Consider the following 24716-nt stretch of genomic DNA (forward strand, 5'->3'; position numbering starts at 1 on the left):
TCTATCTAACAGCCGTGTTGTTATCTTTTTTAACCACATTCGCAATAATATCTTTATTATTATATCGCAATATAATCTTGTCGCTTTTCTTCGAGCCGCTTTAAATAACACGATATTTTGAAAAAATTGAACACGATTAAGTTAATTACGTTTCAGAACTCGCTTTTCATAAATTCATAGCGCGACGAGAGAACAAAACTTATTTAATAAGAATAAATTTAATAAGATAGAGGGAGACTTGAAGAGGAGTAACGCAGGGTTTCTAAGAGGATTTTCTTAATACGAAAAGTACTTTTTCCTATTCTTAATTAAGGGAAGATCTTGGAGGAAGAGCGGAAAGGCTCTTTAATAACGATCAACACTATCAGCCTTAGTCCTCATCGAAATAGAATATTGTATACCAACTAGCTGTGAACTATAAACTGCATGTTTCTGTTTCGTCAAAACGATTTCGAGTGTAGATTAAATGAAACAACACGTTTTTATAATTATTTGGATAATAAAGTAATTATAAATAAAATAAATTTAAAAAATTAAAAAGAGAAATATGAACTTGTAACTTTATTTCTTTAATTAAAAGACAATTAAAGGCTTGTAAATATTTAACGAGATATAGTTGCTCATGAAAGTATTTGGACACTTGCCATCGCTTGTATATCTATATAGTACGTATTATATAAAATATTTAGACTCGTTATCACTAAAATACGGTTGGTACGATTATATTGGTAAAGTTTGAAACCATATGAGAAAATAACCCATAAAAGTTACAAAATATTTACTGCAAATATAGATTTATTAATATTAATTAAAATTAACATACCGCGTGAATAGTTATCTGAAAGATATAAAAAGTGTCAAAAATTGTCGCACTGCGGATTGAGATTTAGTGATATAATAGATAATTGACTATAGTTACTACTTAAGCTACTTAAGACTACTAAGATTTTAAAATGTTTCGTATAACGCACATAATATATTCTTAAAAGCTGCTTAAAAGTGTTCGAATATTTCAGTGAGGTATTGCAAATGCAGAAACAAATTAAGAAATGTTCAAACCTTTAAACATTCGTAAACAATAAGAAAGGAATCGATAATAAGAAAATATTTCAATAATCATGAGAAATAATTGGAAACGATCTACTCGAGTATCGAGTTTCTCCGCAACGTGACAATTCCATTACCATCGATACCAGAAGCAATAAAAGAAGAACAAAAGGGAGCGGGAGAAAAGGAGGAAGAATTCCAATAACGGAAATCGGGCCGTCTTTACTCGCCAGCGGAGTAATTATCTTGCTGTTGCTTATTGGAGTGATCCCGACAGTTTCCCTTTTTATTTCCTTTAACCTTCCTCGACACTCGTCGAATATCACCCTCCGGCTTCATCAGGCTGGTGCATTTAAATTTCAGATTTCAATTTCAATTTCAATTTCACGAACCGGGGGAAATCGAAGAAAGCATGGACGGGTAACGTGTACACGAATCGATACTTGCAAAATTTAAGATTATCGTTCAGATTACCACCCCCTAGCAAAAGACCAGATTGAGCATCCAAGGGATTAATATCTAACTTCAGACGGCTTTCTAACTGTTCACATGAAATAGCAACAGTGTGCTTTACAACATTTTGATTTCACTTTTATTTTTGTCTTTTAAAAATTATCTTATTATCAACCTCTTAATCTACAACTACGGGCACAGCTCGTAGTACGATGATCGGGCCAAACGTAAATATTACAGGCATGGCCCGTAGTACGTACTACACAAGTCGTGCGCGAGCTTGTTTACGTTTTCGGTCCAAAATTCTCGAACGTAAATCGTAGGTTAAGGGGTTAACACATTTCTCGTCTTTCGCAAAAAAGCGATTTCAAAATTCAATGTGCTGTCAAGTAATTTAAAAACATTAAACTACTAAATACGTATTTTTATATAAAAAAAATGTATATACACATATTTATCGAAAAGATCGTATTTTCAAACGTTTAAGGTTATACACTATCTTTAATATTTTTGCATAAAATATCGAAATACTTCGTTTTAGATACCAAGTAACAGGAAAGTCAGGAAATAAGTATATTAGGAAAGCGCTATATTACCATGTAGTTCTCGTTTAAATTACGCAGACGTCTATAAAATATTCTTTTGCGCAACAGATTTAGTAATGAAATAAATAAAGTGGTATATATAAATTTTATAAATAACAAGTTATCTGAGCGTCCTATTAGTTATACAATGTTTACATCCTATAACTTACAGCTTGTAAATTCATTAATTGCTAAATTATTATGTAAACATGATTATTGCCTATACGATATTTATTAATGTGGATAAGTGTCACATATTTTTAAAGTAATAACACGAATAACAAATAATATTTATGAAGAAGTATTAAAATGTTTATTTTCAAGATCGCCTTACTTCTATGTAGAATCTTCTGTCAGAGTAGTTACTTCGTATAAATTGTTAATAAACGCGAAAAGCTGCGAAACAAATTATTGATCGTACATGTAGATATTTTGCAAGAAATTTACTGGTGATTTTTTTGTATTTTTTCAAACCACATTGCTCTTTCTCTTACGTGTAATTACAAATATTTCTCTAGAAAATTGCTTCCCATTTTCTAAATACAAGCAAAATAAAAAAACATCTCCCAACGAAAAGGAAAACGAACAGTAATTAAAAAGAACGTAAAAGGATACAAAGTTTGTCCTATATATTGTAAGACAGTAGTTAAATAAAAATTGTAAACTGTGCATCCCTTCGATTCGTAATTATATTAAATTCTATCGTGAGAAATATGTCAATTTTCTCAATATGTATACCGAAATGCGTTCGACTTGCAAATGACATCTTTTGAAAAACAAAGAAATAAAATAAAAATAAAGTGCCTGGATGAAAATTAATCAGTCGGTTTTCATTTCGATCAAAATGACAGTGATTGTTGAATTTCGCGCACACGTGCCGGTAATTTCGCGGTGGCGTGAGCAAGACGAATTTAGATGATTCCCCGCAGCTCGAGTTACGATTGAAATTTGAAATTTTAATGCGGAAACCGGCCCACTACACTTGAACTGACTGTTATCCGTGTGGCTGCTCGTAAACCGGTTACGTGAATCCAGCACGCGAAATAATTCATTGCAATTGATCCGATAACAATGAACTGAAAGGCATGCAACATCGTGACTAGATGATTTACCGTGCAGTGTTATGTCATCATTGCCAATTAAAAATGTACAAAAATCAACGTTTTCGCTGAATATACACAGACTCCTGAAAGTGTTCGTACACTTGTAAGCGCCTTTTGCATGCATATATATTCGTATTATGTATGTTATACGAAATTTCGAATTTCGAAACTCCATTAGCACCATAATGAAACACGAATATCGTGATTACGTTGATCGAATTTGAAACTGATCTGAAAATGTACACAGAAATTACAAGATATTTAATATGAGTATGTATAGTATGTATTTTGTAGAGATCACAAAAATATTTCAACAATCAACTGTCCGCTATATCAACAAGCCTCGATTATTTTGTAGGAACATATTTAACATTTATTATGTTTATAGCAACTATTTATACTGTATATCGATATTTCACTAAATAAATGTTTGCAATAATGCCTTGCAATTTCTATATACATTTTCAAATTGGTTTCAAACTTGAGCAATATAATCGTCAGAATACTAGTGACATTTTAAAATATTTCATATAACACACATGCACGCATACAAAATAGACAAGCACATGCAAAATCTAAATCAACTTTCAATGGAGCTAACGTCACTAAAATCTCACGTAATCCGCGTTACTCAAATCCAACCCCAGCCTCATTGATTATTTCCTAGAAATTTGAGAACATCATCCTCTAATCTCGTTCCTACGGAAAGAAATCGCGGCATAATTTCCTGAATTTATGATTTTGGGAAAATGGCACGGCGCTACTTGGAAAATCACGCGCGCTCGTACGTTCGGCCGTTTTATGTACACGTGCGCGCGTTATCGTTCCGCCGGCTGATTTGGTTCGGTTACCGAAAATTCACCCCGATATTTCTCCTATCGACGTGAACGCGATTTATCCGAGCAAAAACCTGCTCGATTTGCTCTCTGAATCTCGTTTTCGCTGCCTTAGCATCAGTTATAAACGCTGGATGCCACGCGTTCGATAGCACGCTCAACTGATCCTATTCAGCAAGGACATTCCGACTGTTATCGAACGGTTTCGTACAAACTCGAATGAACAAATGAAGATATTTCTATTTTCTATCATTTATCGGAATATTTATAATTAATTGGTTTATAGGGCAAAGCGGTTATATGACTTCGCTTTTCGACATTTTTGTAATTTTAATCTCAAAGCACGTAATTAGCGCTTATCTCTAATTATAAGTTGTCAAACGGCTCATTGCTGTTCGTATAAATTAGGCTTGGTATTGTTTCAATGTGTACTTTTCTTTAATTTCAAAAAAGATTTCGGGTACACAATGGATATTGTGGATATAATGGATGATTATGTTAATCCTTAATTCCTTTTACATTGCATTCTATGCATTAAATGGTAATCGAACTTCAACTGTACAAGATATGATAAAATAGAAGAAGATCTGATAAAAATACCAAATGCATTTTTATATATTGTATGTGTCTATATGTCCAGCATATATTATATAAAATGGAATATTTTAAAAGATAAATCGTATTTATATATTAGTAATCCAATATGCTGCTTATAATATTCTATTATAGTATTTGAAAGCATTATATCGCAAATAAAAGCTATTCCACGTTTCAAGGTTCGTTAAACTTAAACTTTTCTATTATATTTCACAATCGTAAGATTGAAGAGATAAGTTGCGAAGAAAGGAACCATGAATTTCCTTCCACTTCTTTTCCAATGAATAAATATACGCTAAAGAGTTCAATGTCTGTCGCATATGTGTTCGGAAAAAATATGCTTCTTTGGGAAAGTTCTAAAGTACCAAGAAGAAGTGACTCTCTCATTCTCGAGACTTACGGTTTCCCACTAACTTGTTAGCTATTCTTTTAAGGAGTGAGTCACGTAACTGAAACACACCCCTTTACCTCCTTTTTTGGTCAAATGCCGCAAAAAGTAACAGCAGCAAGGCCGAATGGTTTAACGAGCTCTAACCTTTTGTGCCTCTACTTACTCCGCATATGCAACGGGAGCTGCACCTGCAGCTTCTAACGAACGAAACCGTATAATTTTTATCCCTGCAAATCAACTGCCCTCTTTACTCCGCGAAAAAGAATTCGTAACGACTGTAAATCTTGTATGGCTTCTTTTTACGTATAAAAGATTCCCCGTAACATGGTCAGGAATACATATTGCATTTCTGCGAATTAATTGTTTAGGGTAACGCTCACTTTATAAACGTAACACATTTATAAAAGCAAAAGAAATTCCACGGAAAATTAAATTTCATAGAATTATCTAATGTTCCTTTAACCTTTTCAGTTTAAAGCTGAAAAAAATATATTAAATTATATGACATGATAATTACATTTTATTTGAAAAAAAAAACGAAAATTATAATAATAGTTCCTAAATTTTATATGAGCAGAAAATTACATAAGAATGACTTGAAATTAATTATAACGCGTCTTCCTCGTGTTCAAAACTTTTAAAGCGTTCTAATTTCGATCTCATGGTTCACGAAGCGTTAAAAAAATAGTTGAATATTGTAATTTGTTTGTTTAATATCCGCACGTACGTACGTAATCGGCTGCTGTTTTAAATGATTCGAATTTCGACGTTACGTTATTGGAGAAGCAATTTGTAAGTATCTTGCGACAGAGGAAATAGAATGCCTATCCCCAAACGCGGTTGATCGATCCCAGAAGGAATTTACACCATCAGAGTAACAACTGACTTCAAGTGATATCAGTTTTTCGATAAAATCGTTCGAACGAAAAGGGAATTGTCCGTAAACCATTATTCGAACTAGCAGAAAAATTTCACGATTTTAATTCTTATAAAAACTATTCGATTATTCTGAGAAATAAAGAAGAGGGTTGAACATTTACCATAAAAAGCTTCCATGTATTGTACATTGCATTAAATATTGTGCGTGTTATATAAGAACAGTTTGACATTTTATTAGCATTGTAACAATTGTCATTATTATTTTGATAAAATATAAAACCAATCTGAACATATATTATACAATATGTAGAAGTTATAATTTATTTGCTGCAGACATACGTTTAGTGAAGAATTAGTACATACTATGAACGACCAAAATAAAAGTACATGTAATAAGTATACCTATTATAAGTCTTAACTATAAGGAGTGCTATTTATATGAAATATGAATGTGTATATTTATACTAAATATATCTTGCAGCTTCTGTATAGAATATTTACAGATATGGTTCAAACTCTAATGATACAGTAATTTGCAATTTTTTAACGTTTTAATATAATACATTGTAGTATTTATGAATGGATTAATATAACGTATTCAAATAAGGTTCCTGCAAATGTTCGAATACTTTCGTGACTTACTGTATATCTTAGTTTTGTATTATTTATAAGCACAGAATTGATAATTTTTACATCATTAAATAATAAAGCTTATGAACTATACCAAAGAAAAAAAATATAGTAAACATTGGGAAGCTGTTTCCATGCTGTTCTTTTTTTTTATCGTTATATATTTCGAAACGACACGAGTAAATTGCACAAATTAAAAGAGGAATCGTCGCAACGACCATTTGTGTTGGTGGGATTAAAAATCGATCGGCTGATCTTGATTTTTGAAAAAAATATCTCCGGGCGTTACTACGCTGTTATTGAATTTATATCAAAGTATTTAACACGGTGTATCTGCCGTTGAATGTTTTCCAATTAAACGACGACCGAAAATAAAAAAAACAAATACTTACTCACATCGAAATATCGTAAATTCTGTTTACTTTTCCCCGTAAAAACTAAACGTTAAATGTGGGCAACAGTTCAGGTACTTTCCTCTGTATGAAATTCGATATTTTTAAATAAAATTGAATTTATGAAAATCCTATGTCTGTGATCCTAGTATACTGTTTCTGATTATTTTTCACGTAACGTTGAAAGTTCGAGCCATAACGTGGTGTTTAAAAAAACGATCATATCCTTATTTTCCCCAACAAGCCAAATAAGCGTTATCATCGAACATAAATCTCATATTTCTGATATAATAAAAGACGCTTAGTGTCTGAAATTTATCAAATAGCTTAAATATCAAGTATCTTTAATGCTTCAAATTAATTCAACAAAGTCGCCTCGCGAAACTGAGAAATAAAAATTAATCCGGCAAAGGGTTGATAATCAAACTTCTCAAAAATTAACTAGAAACTCTTAAGAGGCTATTTAAAACTGGGAAGAAATCTCGAGTAGCCTGTCCTTCAAACTTTCAAGCAAATTAGCGGACTAGCTTATTAGAATTCTTTTTCAATGTTCGAAACTCGTTCCTCGAGTTTCTCGATCGTGAAAATAGACAACACGATCGACGAATTCGAATAAGCAGGCGTTCGGAAAATTTAAGTTGCATTAAACTTGCCTCGATTGGACTAATTATTAGCGCGATTGGAGTCCCAAGTGGTTTTTCTTTCTCCGTGAGAATTCGAACGACACTTGGCTAAGTAGAACTATTCCAGAACAGAGCGTTAAAACTTAAAGTGAACTTTTTTAAGGTGTTGAATAAAAAAAAAAAAAAAATTGGCGGGGAAGTAATCGAGAAAGAGGGATTTATGGCAAACATAAACGAGAAGGTGTAAACTGACTGAAATATTCAGCCAACGTATACACTGATCTATGTAAAGTATCGATATTATGCGTCCATATTTTTAATTTCAACGGGAAACTTTTATTCCTATAATTTATTAATAGGTGAGTAATGTAATAAATGAATCTGTTCCTGAAACTTGATAGATTAAAAACAAAACTTCAAATCTTTATCTTTCAATTTGTATCAAGCAGTATTACACAGATATGTTCGAAATTATAAATATTTGGAGTTTAAAAAAATAGATGATAAATTGTTTTTATCTGTTCGATATATGTGTTGAATAAAAGAAATGTTGAAACATCACGTTATGAAAAAAGAATCGACAGAAAAAACAGAAGAAGTTCTACTGTAAAAATAAAAGTTACGGAAGCTTGCTTGAAAAGGATTGCTCGACTCTAACAGAATATGAAAATTACAAATAAGAAGTTCGTAAAAAAAAGAAGAACCATCGAAACGAAACTACAATCTAATCTACGGAAGAATCTAATCCAAAAACTTACGGGCATAGCTGCTGAAGTTCCTCCTTTCTCACAGCGAAACTCAAATCATTCTTGTTGATTCTCTCGAGTGGTCTTCCGCACTTCACCAGCCTTTCGTGTCCGCACTCTTCGCCCCGACAACTGCCAAGCACTGAAACGGAAACAACGATAATGTAGAACGAAGAAAGATACGAAAAACTTTAGTGCGCTAACGATAAATTAAGATATTTCCACGAGTGAACAATTAATACCGAGAACGATCTGGCTGTCGTTTTAAAATATTGTAAGAAGAATTTGTGCCTCGGGTGGTGTTCCATTTTGTGATTTATCGGCTGCCACGCGAACAGAAAAGTGGCACATTTATTCGCTACATTAACCCTCGTTTAACCTTCTCGCAACTACGCTCGCCAATTGTGTCATTGTACTAAATGCGAACGTAAACACATCAGGAAATTACTTAAAGATATTTAATATTCTTATGACGATATTGTTAAAGTATCATCAATGAAATATTGTAGGTACCTATGCAATAAATAATCCTTAAGTAAGTTAATTAATGTCGAACCTAGGAGCTAAATAAAAAATTTACTTTAGGCGAACTCTACTCAAAAGAGATTTAATTTATAATATTTTAACAGAATTTTGAAATACGTTAAGTACAGGAATTGGATAAATAATGACGAAACGATAAACCAATATTTTATCAGTAACTAAAAGACAGAACTGCTAATTTGTATTTTTTATACACTCTTTTTTAATAGTGTATATCACATTTCAAGAATAATACCTCAAGGTTTCATATTAACTGTTAATTAACCATAAAAATTAATATATAAAAATAAGATTTATAGTAATTAGTTTTTAGAAAATATACGAAAATAATTAGAAATTCTTCTAGAAAGAAAGAAGACGATATACAATAAATAAAATAGTAAGTTTCTTATGTTATAAATTTGCGGTAGATTAAATTTTATACGTCCACGATGCTATTTTGCTTTCAATCTACCTGTTAAAAAACAATTAAAAAAAAATCAAAATCTCGAACGACGAAGTCTCTTATTCCTTCGTACAACTCTGACAAAGACAATTCTGACAATCTAATACATTTTATAATTCTTTTTATCAAGATAAACGAAGTACGCGTTTTTCGTTTTGTTCGCAAGTATAAATACAATAGCACTGAGAAGAACGTGCGTTTTATTAGAAACCTGCTAATTTGTAAACTAACTTTTTCTGCGTTGAACTTCTGTGTTTATATCAAATCGTGAACAAGTTTATAATGAGAAACGAGTTAATAAAAATAAACGAAGGATGGTAAAAACGGGATAAAGTCTCAGCGAATAGCCTTCGGACGATTTCCGTTTGGTCTGAAGCGCGTCACTTCCGGCTAATCTTCCCTCGCCGTTTACCTTGCAGCTTATAGTTATTCTTCGAAAAACATGGTTGCGGAAGAAAAGTTGGTCTTGACCTCGCTCAAACTCTCGACACAAGTTATACGCGTTGCCTTTGATCGGGCTGAATACGTGCCGCGATTGTTAAGAGAGAGAAATTCATTTTTCACCTAAAACTCGCTCAACACGTGAAACATTAATAACGATAGAAGCGTGTGCTTCTAGTTTCGCTACAAAATAAAACGTAAACAAATACTATCGTGCTTCAGTTTGTCGATCATTTCAGCTTCAACCAATTAGTTTAGAAACGAACAATAATGGTACAGATTCGAGTGAACTGTCTCACTCGATAAAGAATCATTTTTACAAACAACAGATATGAGCTGACGATTTTAATTATTTCTAACAAAACGTTTTTCTTGTGGTTATGTAAATATGTAAACCAGTTTCTAAGCAAATAATACAATAATGTACATACAGCACAAAAACTACATAATACTTATAATCGCATCTGAACAAGACGTATGCGGAAATTGAAAACCTTTTGTTACGTAATCTTTAGAGTTTATCATATGAAATACACTGCAAGACGGATAGAACCTATTTACTCTTCTAACTATATGTATATTATATAAAGTATATAAATATATATAAATAAAGAAGAAGCAGTTCAATGGAATTATTATGTTAGTAATCTTACCTTGCAAATGAAACTGTCGAATATCTTATACGAGCTTAGAACTACTTGTGAACTTATGAATAATTAAAGATCTTTGTTTCGTGATACAACATAAATCCATAATTCCAATTGTTAGTTGCATCGATAAAACCAATATTAGTATGGTATTGATTAAAATCGCTGTATTTGTCAACTCGATGTGAGATATTATATTTTCGTCAAAATTCTAGCAAATCCAGAATCCTTCGTCTCTACGTTAGATATCAATTACCAATCCGTATGTCAACTAAATGACACGGCAGTTCAACGTATTGAATAAAACGTGAAACACGATGTCACGTCACAAACTGGGACGATAAATATAGCCATGTTAGCCCGTACATCGAGTCGTCGACTAACGGCACTGCTATGGATATACTACTGCGCGTCCGAGCAATGCTAGGTTGATCCACTTGAGCCTTGGCTCGTCTTTTTGCAAGGATTAAAGCGGATTACGCGTGGCCGACACGGCCGCCAGGGTAACGAGAATTTAGCTAACATTGCGCAGACTGCACCCGTGCACACCTGTCCGGATGCTTACATGCGTGTAACATACTTGTAAGAGCATGTAACGCGTCTGACGAGAGGTCCTCTAACGCTGTAACTTATCGGTGGTGTATCGTATGTTTAGGAAATCATTTGTCTCGAAGTGAAATGAATTTCATGTTATTAAATACGAGAAGATACGAAATATTTCATATTGCTAATTTAGAAAATAATTTCAAAGTTTCGTTTGATTAATATTATTGTTATTTAAAGTGATAAGTTTATTATGTGTAGACAAGTAAAGTTATCAAGTCTTTCTTGTTGTTAGATAAAATAATATTTTTGGCGGTTTCTATCGTTTTATTTTTTTTTAACTTTGTTATTCTTTTCAGATGTGTGACGTGAGCTGAAATGGATATTATATCTCAATAGATATTATTAAAATGGAGGTAGTTTTTAAAAATTTGCCTTTGACGTTCAATATGATTTTACTACCTTTTGTGCATGCACGCTTTTTATGAATAAAGTAGTCTGAGAAAAGAGGATGTCCAAAGAGACACAGACGTGAAAAAAATGTCAAGAGAACAGCAGTGTCGACTATTTCAAGTTTCGACTTTTATTTTCTTTTGAAGTATCGCAATGTTTTATGATTTTCAACTGCTTTTTGATGATTATATATGCGTATAGTGAATAATTTTGAACGCAATTGATGAACATAATGTTGATGTTAATTTGTACAGTAACGTGTACTTACACGTTTGCAACTAAATTTGAAATTGTTATTCACGAGATAATTTGTAGTTGGATAGATTTTAGTGGAACATACAGCGGGCCGCTTTATGGCAATTAAATAACATTCCGTTTGTAGGATATGACCCATTTAATAGAAGTGTGCTAGCGATGTAAACGGTGCTCTTCATTTTCCAGTAACATAAGAAAGTAATTAAAAACTAAAATTTGTTTGCTTTCATTTATAACTAAAAGATCAAGGACTATTTAAGATATTCTTTCTACAAATTTTACGATTAATTTGGAGTTATAGTAAAACCAATTTATGACAAACCTCAAACCTCAAATTGTTTGTTTTACGGAAAAGTATAATCAAATATTTTCCCCATAAAAATATGAAAATAATTAGGATGTAAAAACACGACCGAATTTCCGTTCGTTTACTAATTTGAATTGCGAAGCTACGAAAAAGGGATACCAAGGCAAAACCAAGCAAAACTGAAAATCAGCTGTAAAATTTGGCCTGATTCTGTTCGAGCTTGATGTTGTGATTCAAAACATGTTTTTAAAAGGGAGGGAATGCAACACAACAGAGAAAAGGAAATTGTGAAAAAACACGAGAAAGAGACGTATCGCCTGTTTCCACCAGCTAAACAAAAGACCATTAAATCCGAATCAACTTCTTAATTTGAACGAATGGTTTTTGCCCGCTGGTTGGTTCGCGAACTACCCCATGATAATAACCACGCTCGTTCGTCATCATTAGGCACACCGGAAATGCGTTTCCTGTGTTTCGTATCTAGGACCACTGAATTTTTCGCTTGATGCCCCAGTTACAAACAGTTAGGGAAACGTTTACCAGCCCATCTTCGATCAACGATCAAAGATTGATGATTTTGATGTAGGAGGAATTCTGAACGTTCGTCACGAACTTTTATAATTATATTTGTTTCGATTGTGCAGAGAAGAATTTTACAAATCTTATCTACTTCGTGAAGAACAGTTGAAAAAGATTCTATTAATATTCAAAAAACTGTGTTAAAAATAAATACAAAATATTTTTGTTAACATCAATTAAGAATTAGATCTGTAGCACCTAAGCTGATATACAAAGATCAGAGGATAAATAAAACGGTACTTTTCAAAAATGTTACCAACACTCCGCTAAAATAGCGTATGAAATAATTACAGCGACAAAAACAAATTCTCATTACAAATTTAATTAAATGTACGTTTCGATATAACTCGAATACAAAGCGTAATTAAAAAAAAAAATTACGCTATACTCATAAAACAAGTATACAGAAAAATTTCAACCTTACGGATTATGAAATTACGTTTGCGCGTAAATTAACGAGTGACACAGTCCCGAGAAACATCGCTCGCAGCTCCAACAGAAAAAAGGAATTACGCTCGCGAGAGCATGTCACCGACCAACAGATTCAACATAATTTCCGGCGGGGAGCATAGTTCATCGCGAGGGGCAACCGTTTGTTGCAGTTATTTGCCGTTTCGTGTTCGCAACAAAAACCGGTCTGGTGGCAAACTTCCATTTGTCGCGCAGAACAATAAAAACAGCGGAGGGCAACGCAGAAGCCTGGAAGAGCTGAACATTTTCGAGAAGCGGAGAAAAACTATGTCCGCGCAGGAAGAAATACAATCCCGTGGAAAGTAAATTCCGTTTTACCGTATCCGGCTGATATTCGACAAGTTTCTCGAACGGGTCCTTGGGAAAATGTGCGCGCGTGTACGTGTAATCGAGGTATAATTTTCGATCAGCGCAGAAACGAAGCCGAATTTGAATGTAAATTTCGTGTCGTCCCTATTTTCCGCGAGATTGACTGTTATCAAATAACGCGCGGTATATCATCGTGGAAAACAGAGCGCGACGTCGAACACCATGGTTCAATAGGGAGAATGTATCGAGCTCCATCGTTGTGTCTATGCGAATTTCTGCGCAATTTCCCTGCTCAGCCTGACTTCGTGATTTTTCATCGGCTCCATTCTACCCTTGATCCGGCTCGTTGCTCTCGCAGCGAGACAATAGAATACTATAGTATGGTATTCATAAAATGCGTCAAGATTTCATGGTATATTGTAACTTACGTAATGAATTCGAAAGGCGTTTGAACGCTTATTTTTATTTTTTATTTATTTATTTATTTTTTATTTAGATTTAATTTCGAACAACGCGTTCCGTTGATTAAATTCTGCATTTTATTTTCCACGCTTTTGAATGAAAATAGTAGTTCGGTTCTCAGTGTCAAGGTAAAGTCACGCGAGAAGTTATTATCGATATTTCTGTGACGGGCAGAGGTTTCGTGACCTCCAGGAGGAACACGAAGAACTTATACATGCGCGGCTTACACGCGCAATCTGTGCACGCGCGGAACGAAAAATGTCACTGTGTCCTAGAGCAAAGCCACTCTTCTATCTCTGTCAACATCATAAATACATACCCAAATCAACATAAGAGAAAAGTCGAATATCAAACATCTAATATCGATGTTGTCGATAATCCGATAAGCTGATCGCGAAGTTCGATCAAATAAAAGCGATCAGCGTAGTTAGATGAAACTAGCGAATAAACTTTATTTTTATTTTCAGCTACAGAAGAACCTGCATGTGCGTTACCTATCCAGTAAATTCATTTGAATTCGATTGTTAGAAATAGTTTAAAAGAAATCTGTTTATATAGATATTCTATTACTAGCTCTGCTAAGTAGGAAGAATGAGAAGATTAAATTAGCTAAAATAGTTTATACAAAACTCTGATCTTATTTTTCTGCACTGATAAACAAATAGGGCAGATGAGAGACAAACTTGTTAGGAAATGTACCATGAAGACTTCGTTCGTTGTGCAGAGCGCAAAAGAGAAAATTACAGAGATAGAAAGAACAAATAAGAAAAAAATATCATCCATTGAGAAAAACAAGGGCTTTTTATTCCTGCAAACTCGCAACGTTCTTTAGCTGACTATGCTTTAATTTAGCTTCTTCATAACTGTTATTAATCAAATAGTAAAAAAAGAAAAAGAACGTAGGACAGTATGAATCGTTTTTATCATCTGAAACACTGTTGTTTGAAATAATAACGTTGAAAGGAGAATTTCAATGGAAAGTTGGAACCTCGTGTTGCAAATTTACAGATTTCACCATTAAATATACGTTTATTGTTATTAATCATTTCGAATTTCGAATATCAACGAACGAACAATAGTTTAGAATATTCAATATGTCATATAACTCGCTTCTGTTTAACTCTTTTCGCGCCATCTTCATTACGCGGCAATTTCGAGCAGTGCTCGTGTCAATTAAGAGAAGATTCGGCTTAAAAAAGTTAGCAGAAAGGCGGTCGTTCGCTCATTTATTCGCATCGCCCGGAATACAGTTAACTGCCCCTAATGGATTCCTCGATTGTGTTCGTTTAAGTACTTTCAACCGTTCTTCATCAAGCGCGGCCAACGAAAATCGTGCATTTTCGCGCTCAAGAATTTCCTCTCTTGCTCCTTTGACAAGGAAATCAGTTAACCATGCGATTGATTATTCCAACCGGGTGTCGTCGATGTCCTTCAATACATTTGTTCATAATTACACAGCCTGCAATTTGCTCGACGTTAGAATTTGGCCGACGTTCGGGGAGAATTCGAGGTTCGCCAATTTAATAGAAATCGATATTCTGTACATCGAATTAAACGACGTCGATTCGAACAGTGACCAACGAACAGTTTCGGCGAAAGTTCGAAGGCGTATCGCCCGATGGGACAGCTGACAAATTTCATTAGAAATATCGATCGTTTTAAATTTGAAAATCCACGCGAAACGATGGTAAAACGATGGTTAATTCATTGGGAATAGGAACGGGAAAACTGTGCCGATTAATCGACAATCGCTTAACCAATTTGAATGGTTAAACGGTTAACCATATGACATCGGCCTCCTATCATCGCGTGGCAAACGAGATTACACGCGCAAGCACTTACCAACGAGTATCGATTGAATCGGCTGCGCGACAAATTTCGGATACAATTTGAATTCAACCACGTAATCTGTTCAGCAGAGTGATTGGTGTACGTTCGATGTGAGTTTGTTTGAGTAACTGCCTACGAACAATAACAGAGATATTAGACAAACTAAGAGACAAAACGGACAGAAACTCTATGTACATCTGTGTGTATTATTGAGGTTCTGAAATCTAAATCGAATAACCGTCCGTATTCGACCATTTTAATACCAGATTCGAAGATTATCAGTTGGCAAATAAAGTTATAATTTGGACAACGGCTTCTTGTGTCGATCGTTTCCTCCATTATATATATATATATAATCGCAGTTCATAATTTATATATAATTAATTATATATAATACAAACTTTTGCTTTCCTAAATTGTAACGTAGAAAATAAAATTATAGCGCGTAATTAAGAGCATACATCTTTATGTATAATTTAGATTTCTAAAAAGAAAATTATTTAAAATTAGAATGCTCAAGCTTTTGTCTCGCGTTCACACTCACGAAGCGATGTATCATTAATTTCAAATTGCGTTTACCACACGGAAACCTTACTAAATGATATATTGGACAATGAAAGCATCGACCAACGTGTCACTCGAATTATTTTCTCACTTTTCACATTGTTCATAGAGGCGAGTATACATTATCGAGCATTTTTTCTCCAACTCATCGTACTTCAATTCCTATCGCATTTACGGTCGACGGATCACAAGCAAAATAAACGATTTCGATATTTTTTCGCGGTGCACAAAGGTCGTATCGCATTTTCAACATGGAATAACGAGTTACCGATTACACTGACACCCGCGTGATACGTATACTTCCGGGTGGCCAATGTAAATTCGAAAGACAGATCGAGCACGATCAGCAGGAATACTTTCCTCGTCAATTGTACACCAACCGTATGATTTCGATCGGCTTAATTCGAATTCGCAAACTGCACACGAGTTACACTCTCGATTTTACAACGTATTCACGTGGCGTTATAATGTATCGAATGTAATTGAGAAAATTTTAACAGTCAGATAATAAATAACTGTTATATTTTTTTCGATTCTGTATTATGAATCATAATTAATAGTGTTTACGAGCGATTATTTTTGTATTGGAAAGGTAAGATTGGGTCATAAATATTTATTATGAGGTAGATACTCTTATAAGTAACTTCATGAATAAATAATATCGAAATAATTATTCGATAAAATCAAAATGAATAGCTATTAATAAGCTAATATGTGCTATTATAACGTATCATTCTCAAGTCAAAGTTAAGAACAATTTCTAGTATAAACATATCATTTAGTAAAAACTAAAATAGTATAAAGTACAATGGTTGATGAAACTTCAAAAAATTATTATAAGTGTCCGTACGAACTATTAAAATATCGAACGGTAATATTTAAAAAAAAAAAAAAAAAAAAACAGTTTCTAGACTCAAAAACATATATCTTTCTGAACAACGACAGCGACACAATTACGTAATAAACATAATAATCTGAAAGGCAAATTAATACATTTTCAGAAGTATTCTATCCAACATTCTCTTAATAAAACGTAGATAACATCCTGCTCTCCTTTCATTCCCAAGTCTTCAAAATCACAGTATTCGAAATCTCTCTGACGACGATCACCAGAAACTCATCGAATGAGTCTCCAAATGAATCCATTCAAACCTAGTACATCAAACACCGCGAAACTCAAACTAAAACCTCAAAGGTAGCTTCACATACATGATAGAAATCATCGAGATCAGACAGACGAGTAACGAAAGGCAGTTACATAACGAAACGTAAACACTGCCGCTCAAATGTAAACGAAGAAACTGACACGCTTCTTTTTTGAAAATATCTCCACGTGGAAGAACATTCTTAAGACGGCTTCTCGTAGCCTTTCTTTTTTTTCTTCTTCTTCTTTTTAGAATTTCATAGATTCCAAAAATATACCATTCATGTATTAGGTTGTCCGAAAAATGTCTTTCTTTCGCAAATGTGTTGCTTACAACAACGCACCTTCGTACAAACGTGAAACCAAGTCTGTGAAATGTCGCGGTGTTTATCTCGATAGAACAAAATGGATCGTACGTAATTCGACAAAATAATATAAAACAAAAAACATTGTGCGTCTACTATTTCCTCATAAAACGAAAGAAACTTTTCGGACAACCTAATACAACCTTCTTTCAGAATTTAATTGATTTCAAGATCATGAAAGTGTTTCTAAATAAAACCATACCTTTTGCAATGCATCGATTCCTAAATTACCCTAAAACTACCCGAAAAAGTGTCAATTCTTATATACATTTCAGTTCTTCTAAACGTTACTGTCAGACGTGGAATGGAAAATAAAACGCGATAAAATCTGTTTAGAAGTATGCAAAATCGAGAAGTTATTACTGCAATTTTATTCCATGAAATAGTTTTCTATCATTTATCTTCTCTCTTGTGAGCATAAACTGTCCTGTCTGACCCAGAAAATTATACTTCTTCGTACAATTTCAAATATGTCATACTTCATAGTTTATCGGATTAACATATGAAGACATAACGCAACATATAAACGTTTGAGAGGCATGATGAACCAGTTTCTCGACTATTATATTTCATAAAGACAGTGTTCTGCGTTTAGCGTATCGAAAAATTCATTTTACTTCCCGAGGTCATGAAAAACAGATCGCGACAGAGAATAGAGCTTAATTAATTACAAGATTAAATCTATGACACTTCTAAAAATTGAAATACGTGGTTAAATCATAATTTCCAAAGTCTTAGCTTACACCACTGTGGTTTTCAACTTGTTATAAGTGTTTCTTTTAGTGGTTTTATAATTATGAGACGCAGTGGCTATAGTCAGCAGAAAGCAGAAGAGAAAGTGCCAAAGAGGAAGTGCAGTAATTATAAAAGCAATGTAGGTGCGTTTAATCAGATAAGAAAATATAATATAGCGGAATATTAGTACGTAAGATAGTGATAAGTGAATATGACGTAAGCCGATAGACAAAAATTACGATAAATAATTAAAAAGAAAATAATAAAACGAATAATTATGAGACGCAATGTATTTTTCACAAACAACAATTCATCGCGTGATTTAATATATTCATCCCAGTCTTTCTCAACGATCCACTGGATGAGATTAACCGAACCACCCTTTATTACACTCCCCATGTATATAATATCCGCGGCTCTTCTAAAACTACCCGCTTTAACGATACAACCCAAGTTCGCTCTGCTCAAGTTTAACCCGGCTACTCTCGAGAGTGTGGCGTCCACATTCGAGGGTTGGCCTCTCTCTCGAGGATCCTTTCACTCGTTATTTTAATGATCGTGCGCCGAGGCGGTGCTTCATCCTTCGCGGCCTGTGGAATTAATGTTTGCCAGAGCCGACAGTCTCTCGACCCGAGGAGAAAAAGGAAGAAGAGAGGCAGAGAAACGAGAACGGAAGGAAGAAACGAGGAATCCAGTGGAAAATCTAGCAGAAGGTATCGAATGGGCCAGTGATGGTATATTTGTGGAGGCACGAGCGACACGATGGAGTTCGGTTCTACCTTCCTCCCCTTTTTCCCTGGCTGCTCGATAATTTCCGATGTCTGCCGACGTCATTAATCCACCTATCTTTTTCGAAACCTCGCGTCGACAACGTACGCTCGGGGGACGAGATTGGAAGGGGTGAAATTGATTCTCGATTATCGTTCGATTATCGCTAGGGGAGGAGGAACCACGGGCTACGCCGGATCTGTATAGGAACGCCGACTCCGCACCGAGAGTAATTATCTTGGGCGTAATGCGATCGAGTTAAAATGAAGCGGCTAAAAAGATGGAAGAAGGTAGTGATTAATGTTCGTTACAAACAATTTTTAGAAACAGCGTAGCTAGATCTTTTATTCTGTTCTACTTTCGCATAGTATTCGAAACGCTGATAGATGGAGTAAATGAAGAATCTTAGAATTCTATTGTAAATTAATCGCATCGTGTAATTTATTATAAATAAATTATTAAAATACCTATTTAAGACTGTCTATGTTTCCACTAAATTCTATCCTTGGAATTTGAAATGTATGTTTGGAGATAAAATTAAAAGGTGACCAGGAGTTTAAAAAAAAATATAACGACACATTTTATGATTTTAATATCAAGTTATCAAGTACAGCGAAAGGTTGGAACAAGTAAAAAAACAGGAGAACATCTTGCTTCCAAATAAAATTAGGATATTATTAATATTTCTAAAACACATACGACAAAGAAAAAAAAATAAAAAATGAAGATAATGGCGTAATGAAAAGGTAACATTAATTAAAATCTTGATGCTTGATGCAAGGAGAATTGCACTTCAACGTAGTAAATCTCCATAAAAATGTATTAACGTATGCGAGAACATGCACGTTCGAGGCAACTTCAACGTGAAAATTTTTCCCCACAACGACACTAATTACTCTATACTTCAATGATTGTAAGTTGGAATGAAATTGGACCTAACGAATTAAATCATGCCTGTCCTTAATCCAGCTTCTCTTTATTGTATCAAGGTTGATTTTGACCAATGTGCACGAGGGAAATAGGTACCAAAACTTATAATTGGGGAAAATGAACCGGTATTCCCAAGAAGAGAACGGCCCGGAGAAGAGTAACCGCAAAATATCGAATGTATGAGTATGAGCTACCTATACATTGCGTTTCGAGATGGACTTCACCGGAAATACGAGCCAATTATTTCCCTCTGGTATTCTACGAAGCTTCAACAATATTTATTTTTCAGCTTGTGTAAATCGAAAAATGAAAGTTGAGATAAATTTATGTTTTTCTTTTTTAAGTTGCTACGAAAAATTGTTCGTCCTCCCAGTGTTGAAATAAACATATCTCGAATAATTAGGCTATTATTAAGAAAGGCTAAACGAAGAAACGAAACCTAAGCAAAGATTTATGGTTATCTGGATAATTGGTATATTTATTATGTGAATTTACATTATTAAATTACACCTTTAAATATTCCGTAAATATATACAAATCTACGATCTGATAATAATTATGCTGTTCGTATACTTCGTAAGTTCTTTAATTGCTGTAGTGAATATGTACAACTGCAACTGTAAATGAATGTACAACTGCTATCAATTTCCACTCGAGTTCATTCAAAGAGATTTTATATTTCCCATACGCGAAATGAAATTATTTATTAAAATCCTCTTTTATTTCATGCTTAACGGGAATAAAACATCTTACAAACAGGTAATTACGTTCTATCTCTGTTATACAAGAACAAAAAATAGATATTATTCAATATCCATTTCCGTTTAAGATCTTGATCCAATTATGAAAATCGAATGGAAATTGCCTCAGGATTACGGATAAAGTACTCCGCTTAAACTAGTAGTAGCATCGTTAATAGGATACGAAGTCAACGTGAAAAGTCAGAACTTAATTAATTTCAATTTCAACCAGCCCACTCAAATTATCCATCATTCGCCTCCTTTCTATGCAAACATCTCGCTATAAGCATCGCTACCAGACGACCGTCTTCAATTTCTACATTTTCTGTCATCTACGTTTCAACGACAATCGACGTAATACATTCGTATTTCGAACAATACGAAATGTTACAATGAATTGGTAAATCCAGAAAAACAAGTATTTTTATTTAAAAAAAATTCCATTTATAGCTTTATAATATAAAGATGATTTTAAACCTTCAACATTTTTTACATGATCTCAAAGTTTTACGAGATTTCTCGTTTCACCTTAATATTTTCCTTCTGCAAATAAGATATATATTTACTGTAGGTTATCGTATCTTCACTTGTTTTATCATTTTAAAGCTACATAATTTCTACGGAAAGGCAGTTAGGCTAATTTTTTAATTTAGCTCACCTTCTACTTTGCAACTACTTCTATCTCATTCTATAATTCCCAATATTCTTTTGCTTTATCGGTCAATTTATTTTAACGACAAGCATTATACTTAATAAACAACATTTCGTTTTCCACGAATGAAATTCGCCTAAATATTCATGCACATGTTTCTATTAAATTATATGGAAATGTAGTACCATCACAAACACCCCCGTATTAACCTTCTCTACCCATGTCTAATTAAATACTCTTCACCTCCATTAATCTTCCATCGAGGGCACATAACTGGCGTACACAACAATGCTAAACGATTACGCGTTATACAATTTACACAGCGTACGCGAAACCAGCAGACTTCCATAGTCTATATCGCGCTATTGTATATCACGAAGCAAGTCAAGCGAAATTCGGTCTGGAATAAACGAACTGAGAGCTGTCGATTCGACGTCAAAAATAGTCTATTTCCGGCGTAAAATCTGATCAGTCTAGCCCACAATGAAAAAGAACGAAAGCGGAAAGCGACGAAAACGAAACTGGGGAAACTTGAAAAACGAGGACGACAATCGCGGCACGTTTTGTCACCGTTCGCGCGCCACCGATCGACCGATATTCTCTGCTCTCTAGTTTCATCACGAACAACCCTCCTCTGCCGTGCTTTTCCTGTGCGCTGCACACGTGTACGCGTCTCGTCGACGGCCCCCATAAAGTCCACGTTCCGTTTTAAAGCGAGCACAACGTTATAACGCTCTCAGAGAAGCGAAAATTACGAGCGCATTATGCGAGCAAGCATTAGTTAATTTCGTGACTCGTGTGGCGCGCACCCTCTGGTTAGCGTTCCAACGCACTCTCTCTCCCTCTCGCTCTTGCTCTCTGCACACAAGGTGTTAGGTTGTTTCGGGTGCGAGAATGGACATCTTTGACGTTGAAATTCCTGTAGTATCATATGAAGCAGATGAAACAAGGGAGGCTTAATGTTTCGAGGGTGGAAATGGCGTTCGTGCGAGAAGCCAGACGAAATTGAAATATTTTGGCAGTTGAATGTGGATGTTCATTTATGGAAATTTATGTTTCTCTGACGCGCAGTTAAGGATCCTAAGTAGAGATTTGTTTCATTCGCTATTGTGAGAAGTATCTGTTATATTTCTAATAATTATATATTTGTGTATGTATACGTATAACATGTGCTTTGTACATTTTTACACCTTTACATTTCTCATAAGTGTATAAACATCCACGTGTATGTTTATGATGCTAATGGATTGACAGTGATCGAATGATAAGGAAGGGTTGATGTTTAAAGGGGTTGAAAATGTGTTTGTGCAAAGAGCTAGAAAAATGGAATATCTAGGAGACAGTTGAACGTACGTTATCGATATGATTATGATGCTAATGAATTAATCGAAAGCAAGTAATTTGTATGTAGCATTATTCCAATTGATCAGCGGGTCATTAAAGTTCATTACGTGCTCTAATAACGGCATGTCGAACGACGTAACAGTGACATATTTGTAATAAGTAGAAACGATATGTTGTCGAGTATTGTCGATCGATCCATGAAGACATTTGATCTTAACACGTGATTATATTATGTATATCGGGAGTAATTTATTGCTTGTTTGCAAGAAAAAAGAAAAATATTTTACATACATTACGATGATAATCAACCTGTAGTTGAGATTATGCATGATCTTGTATTACCTATGCGTTTTTTGTCTTATGATTACATCTTACATAATGTATATAAAAAATATTGAATAAAATTATCCATTTGTTCCAGAACAAAAACTTTTGAAAATACACGAATAATGGATTAGAAAATGTACGTAACGGCGCTAATGATAACATAAATCAACCTAAATAAAATATATATATATATATCTGTTCGCTTCGAATTATTACAAATAATATTACTAAGGGTAACAAGAGCAGTAATAATACGAAGGTTGACAACAATAAAAAAAAAAAAAAAAAAGGTAATCGTAATAATTATGATAATAATTAAGCGGAACAATACCTAGCGTCATTATTATTGCAATTCAATGACCGCACAAACTAATTATGCAGTAATAAAGTGAACACCATTTTGCAACAGGAAATTGAAAATTACGTATTACAGAATGTAGATAATTTCTTTGATATTTCATACAATAATTCTACTATTATTTTATACAATAAAATCTTGAAACACAGAATAAATAAGTATCACTCTGAACCTATTAATGTTAGTCAATGTTATGCTGACCTATTTCTGACAATTATTTCACACTCGGTTTATGTGCACATGGATAAGTATGGCTGTTTAAAATTCAAAAATATATCTTACATAACTCTTTGACATGCAATAAGTTCAATATGATTTATTAGAGAAATATTATTCTAATGAAGTACGAAACGAACTCAAAGGAACGACAAAATCAAAGTAAGAGAACTGCTAGAATTAAATATCTGGAGCAACGTTTAAGAGATTCTCTTTATAAATGAAATTTTATCTACGAAAATTCAACCAAGCGAAATCAGCTTTATATTAAAGTTTGAAAGAAACTGAACTGAATCTGCTTTACAATATTTTCATACCTTTTATAATAGTATAATTACGTTATGCAGGTTTGCGTTATTGATACTAATGCTATGCTTTTCTATTACATACATGTATCTTTTCGTACAATCATAAAAGTACAGTATATAATAAAATACATCAATTTAGTGGTGTTAAAATTAATTAAAAAGTTACACTATCAGTTATGACTAAATAAAGTTATAGTCGAAGGATTCCACATTGGAAAAAAATATTAAAATGCATTATGAATTTTTAATTTCACGTTCAAATCGTGTTATTTATCTTTAATCATCTTTGATGTTTTTAATTTTACCTATATTTTTTATACTTCTATTATATACTTTTAATTTGATGTTTTGTATATGTGAAATCGTTAAATAAAATCATTACCGCAAAATATAATTAACCATTTAAATAATTGTTTCGCTTCTTTGTTTCTTAAGTAGTGAATATTAGTCCTCGATGCTTGGAAAAATGCGCGGTGGACAGCGTATAGGTTGGCTTGTCCGAGCGCGGTGGAAACGTACAGCTCGCTGTGGCGCGCGCGGTTGACTACGTGTTAAGAAAAATGTAAATGAAGTAAGTTACTATTTTGTCAAGGTACGGCAAATGTATTGAAATAATAGACAGAAGTCTACTACAGAAATCGAAGGCGTAAAAACATGTTCCATATATCATTTGAAAGCAAATAATTTATCCTGATGGTA

General features: G+C 33.8%; 1 protein-coding gene across 1 annotated transcript in view; it reads right to left on the reverse strand.

Moving 5' to 3' along the window:
* The window catches only part of LOC100645716, an 81272-nt gene that overhangs the window by 27325 nt on the left and 29231 nt on the right, over positions 1-24716 (reverse strand). The window contains exon 2 of the mRNA XM_003396770.4: positions 8294-8423. Coding sequence (XP_003396818.1) covers positions 8294-8423 — 130 coding nt within the window. The remainder of the gene's footprint in view (positions 1-8293; positions 8424-24716) is intronic.

Source organism: Bombus terrestris, chromosome 7 (assembly GCF_910591885.1).
Source record: "Bombus terrestris chromosome 7, iyBomTerr1.2, whole genome shotgun sequence".
Classification (NCBI taxonomy): Eukaryota; Metazoa; Arthropoda; class Insecta; order Hymenoptera; family Apidae; genus Bombus; species Bombus terrestris.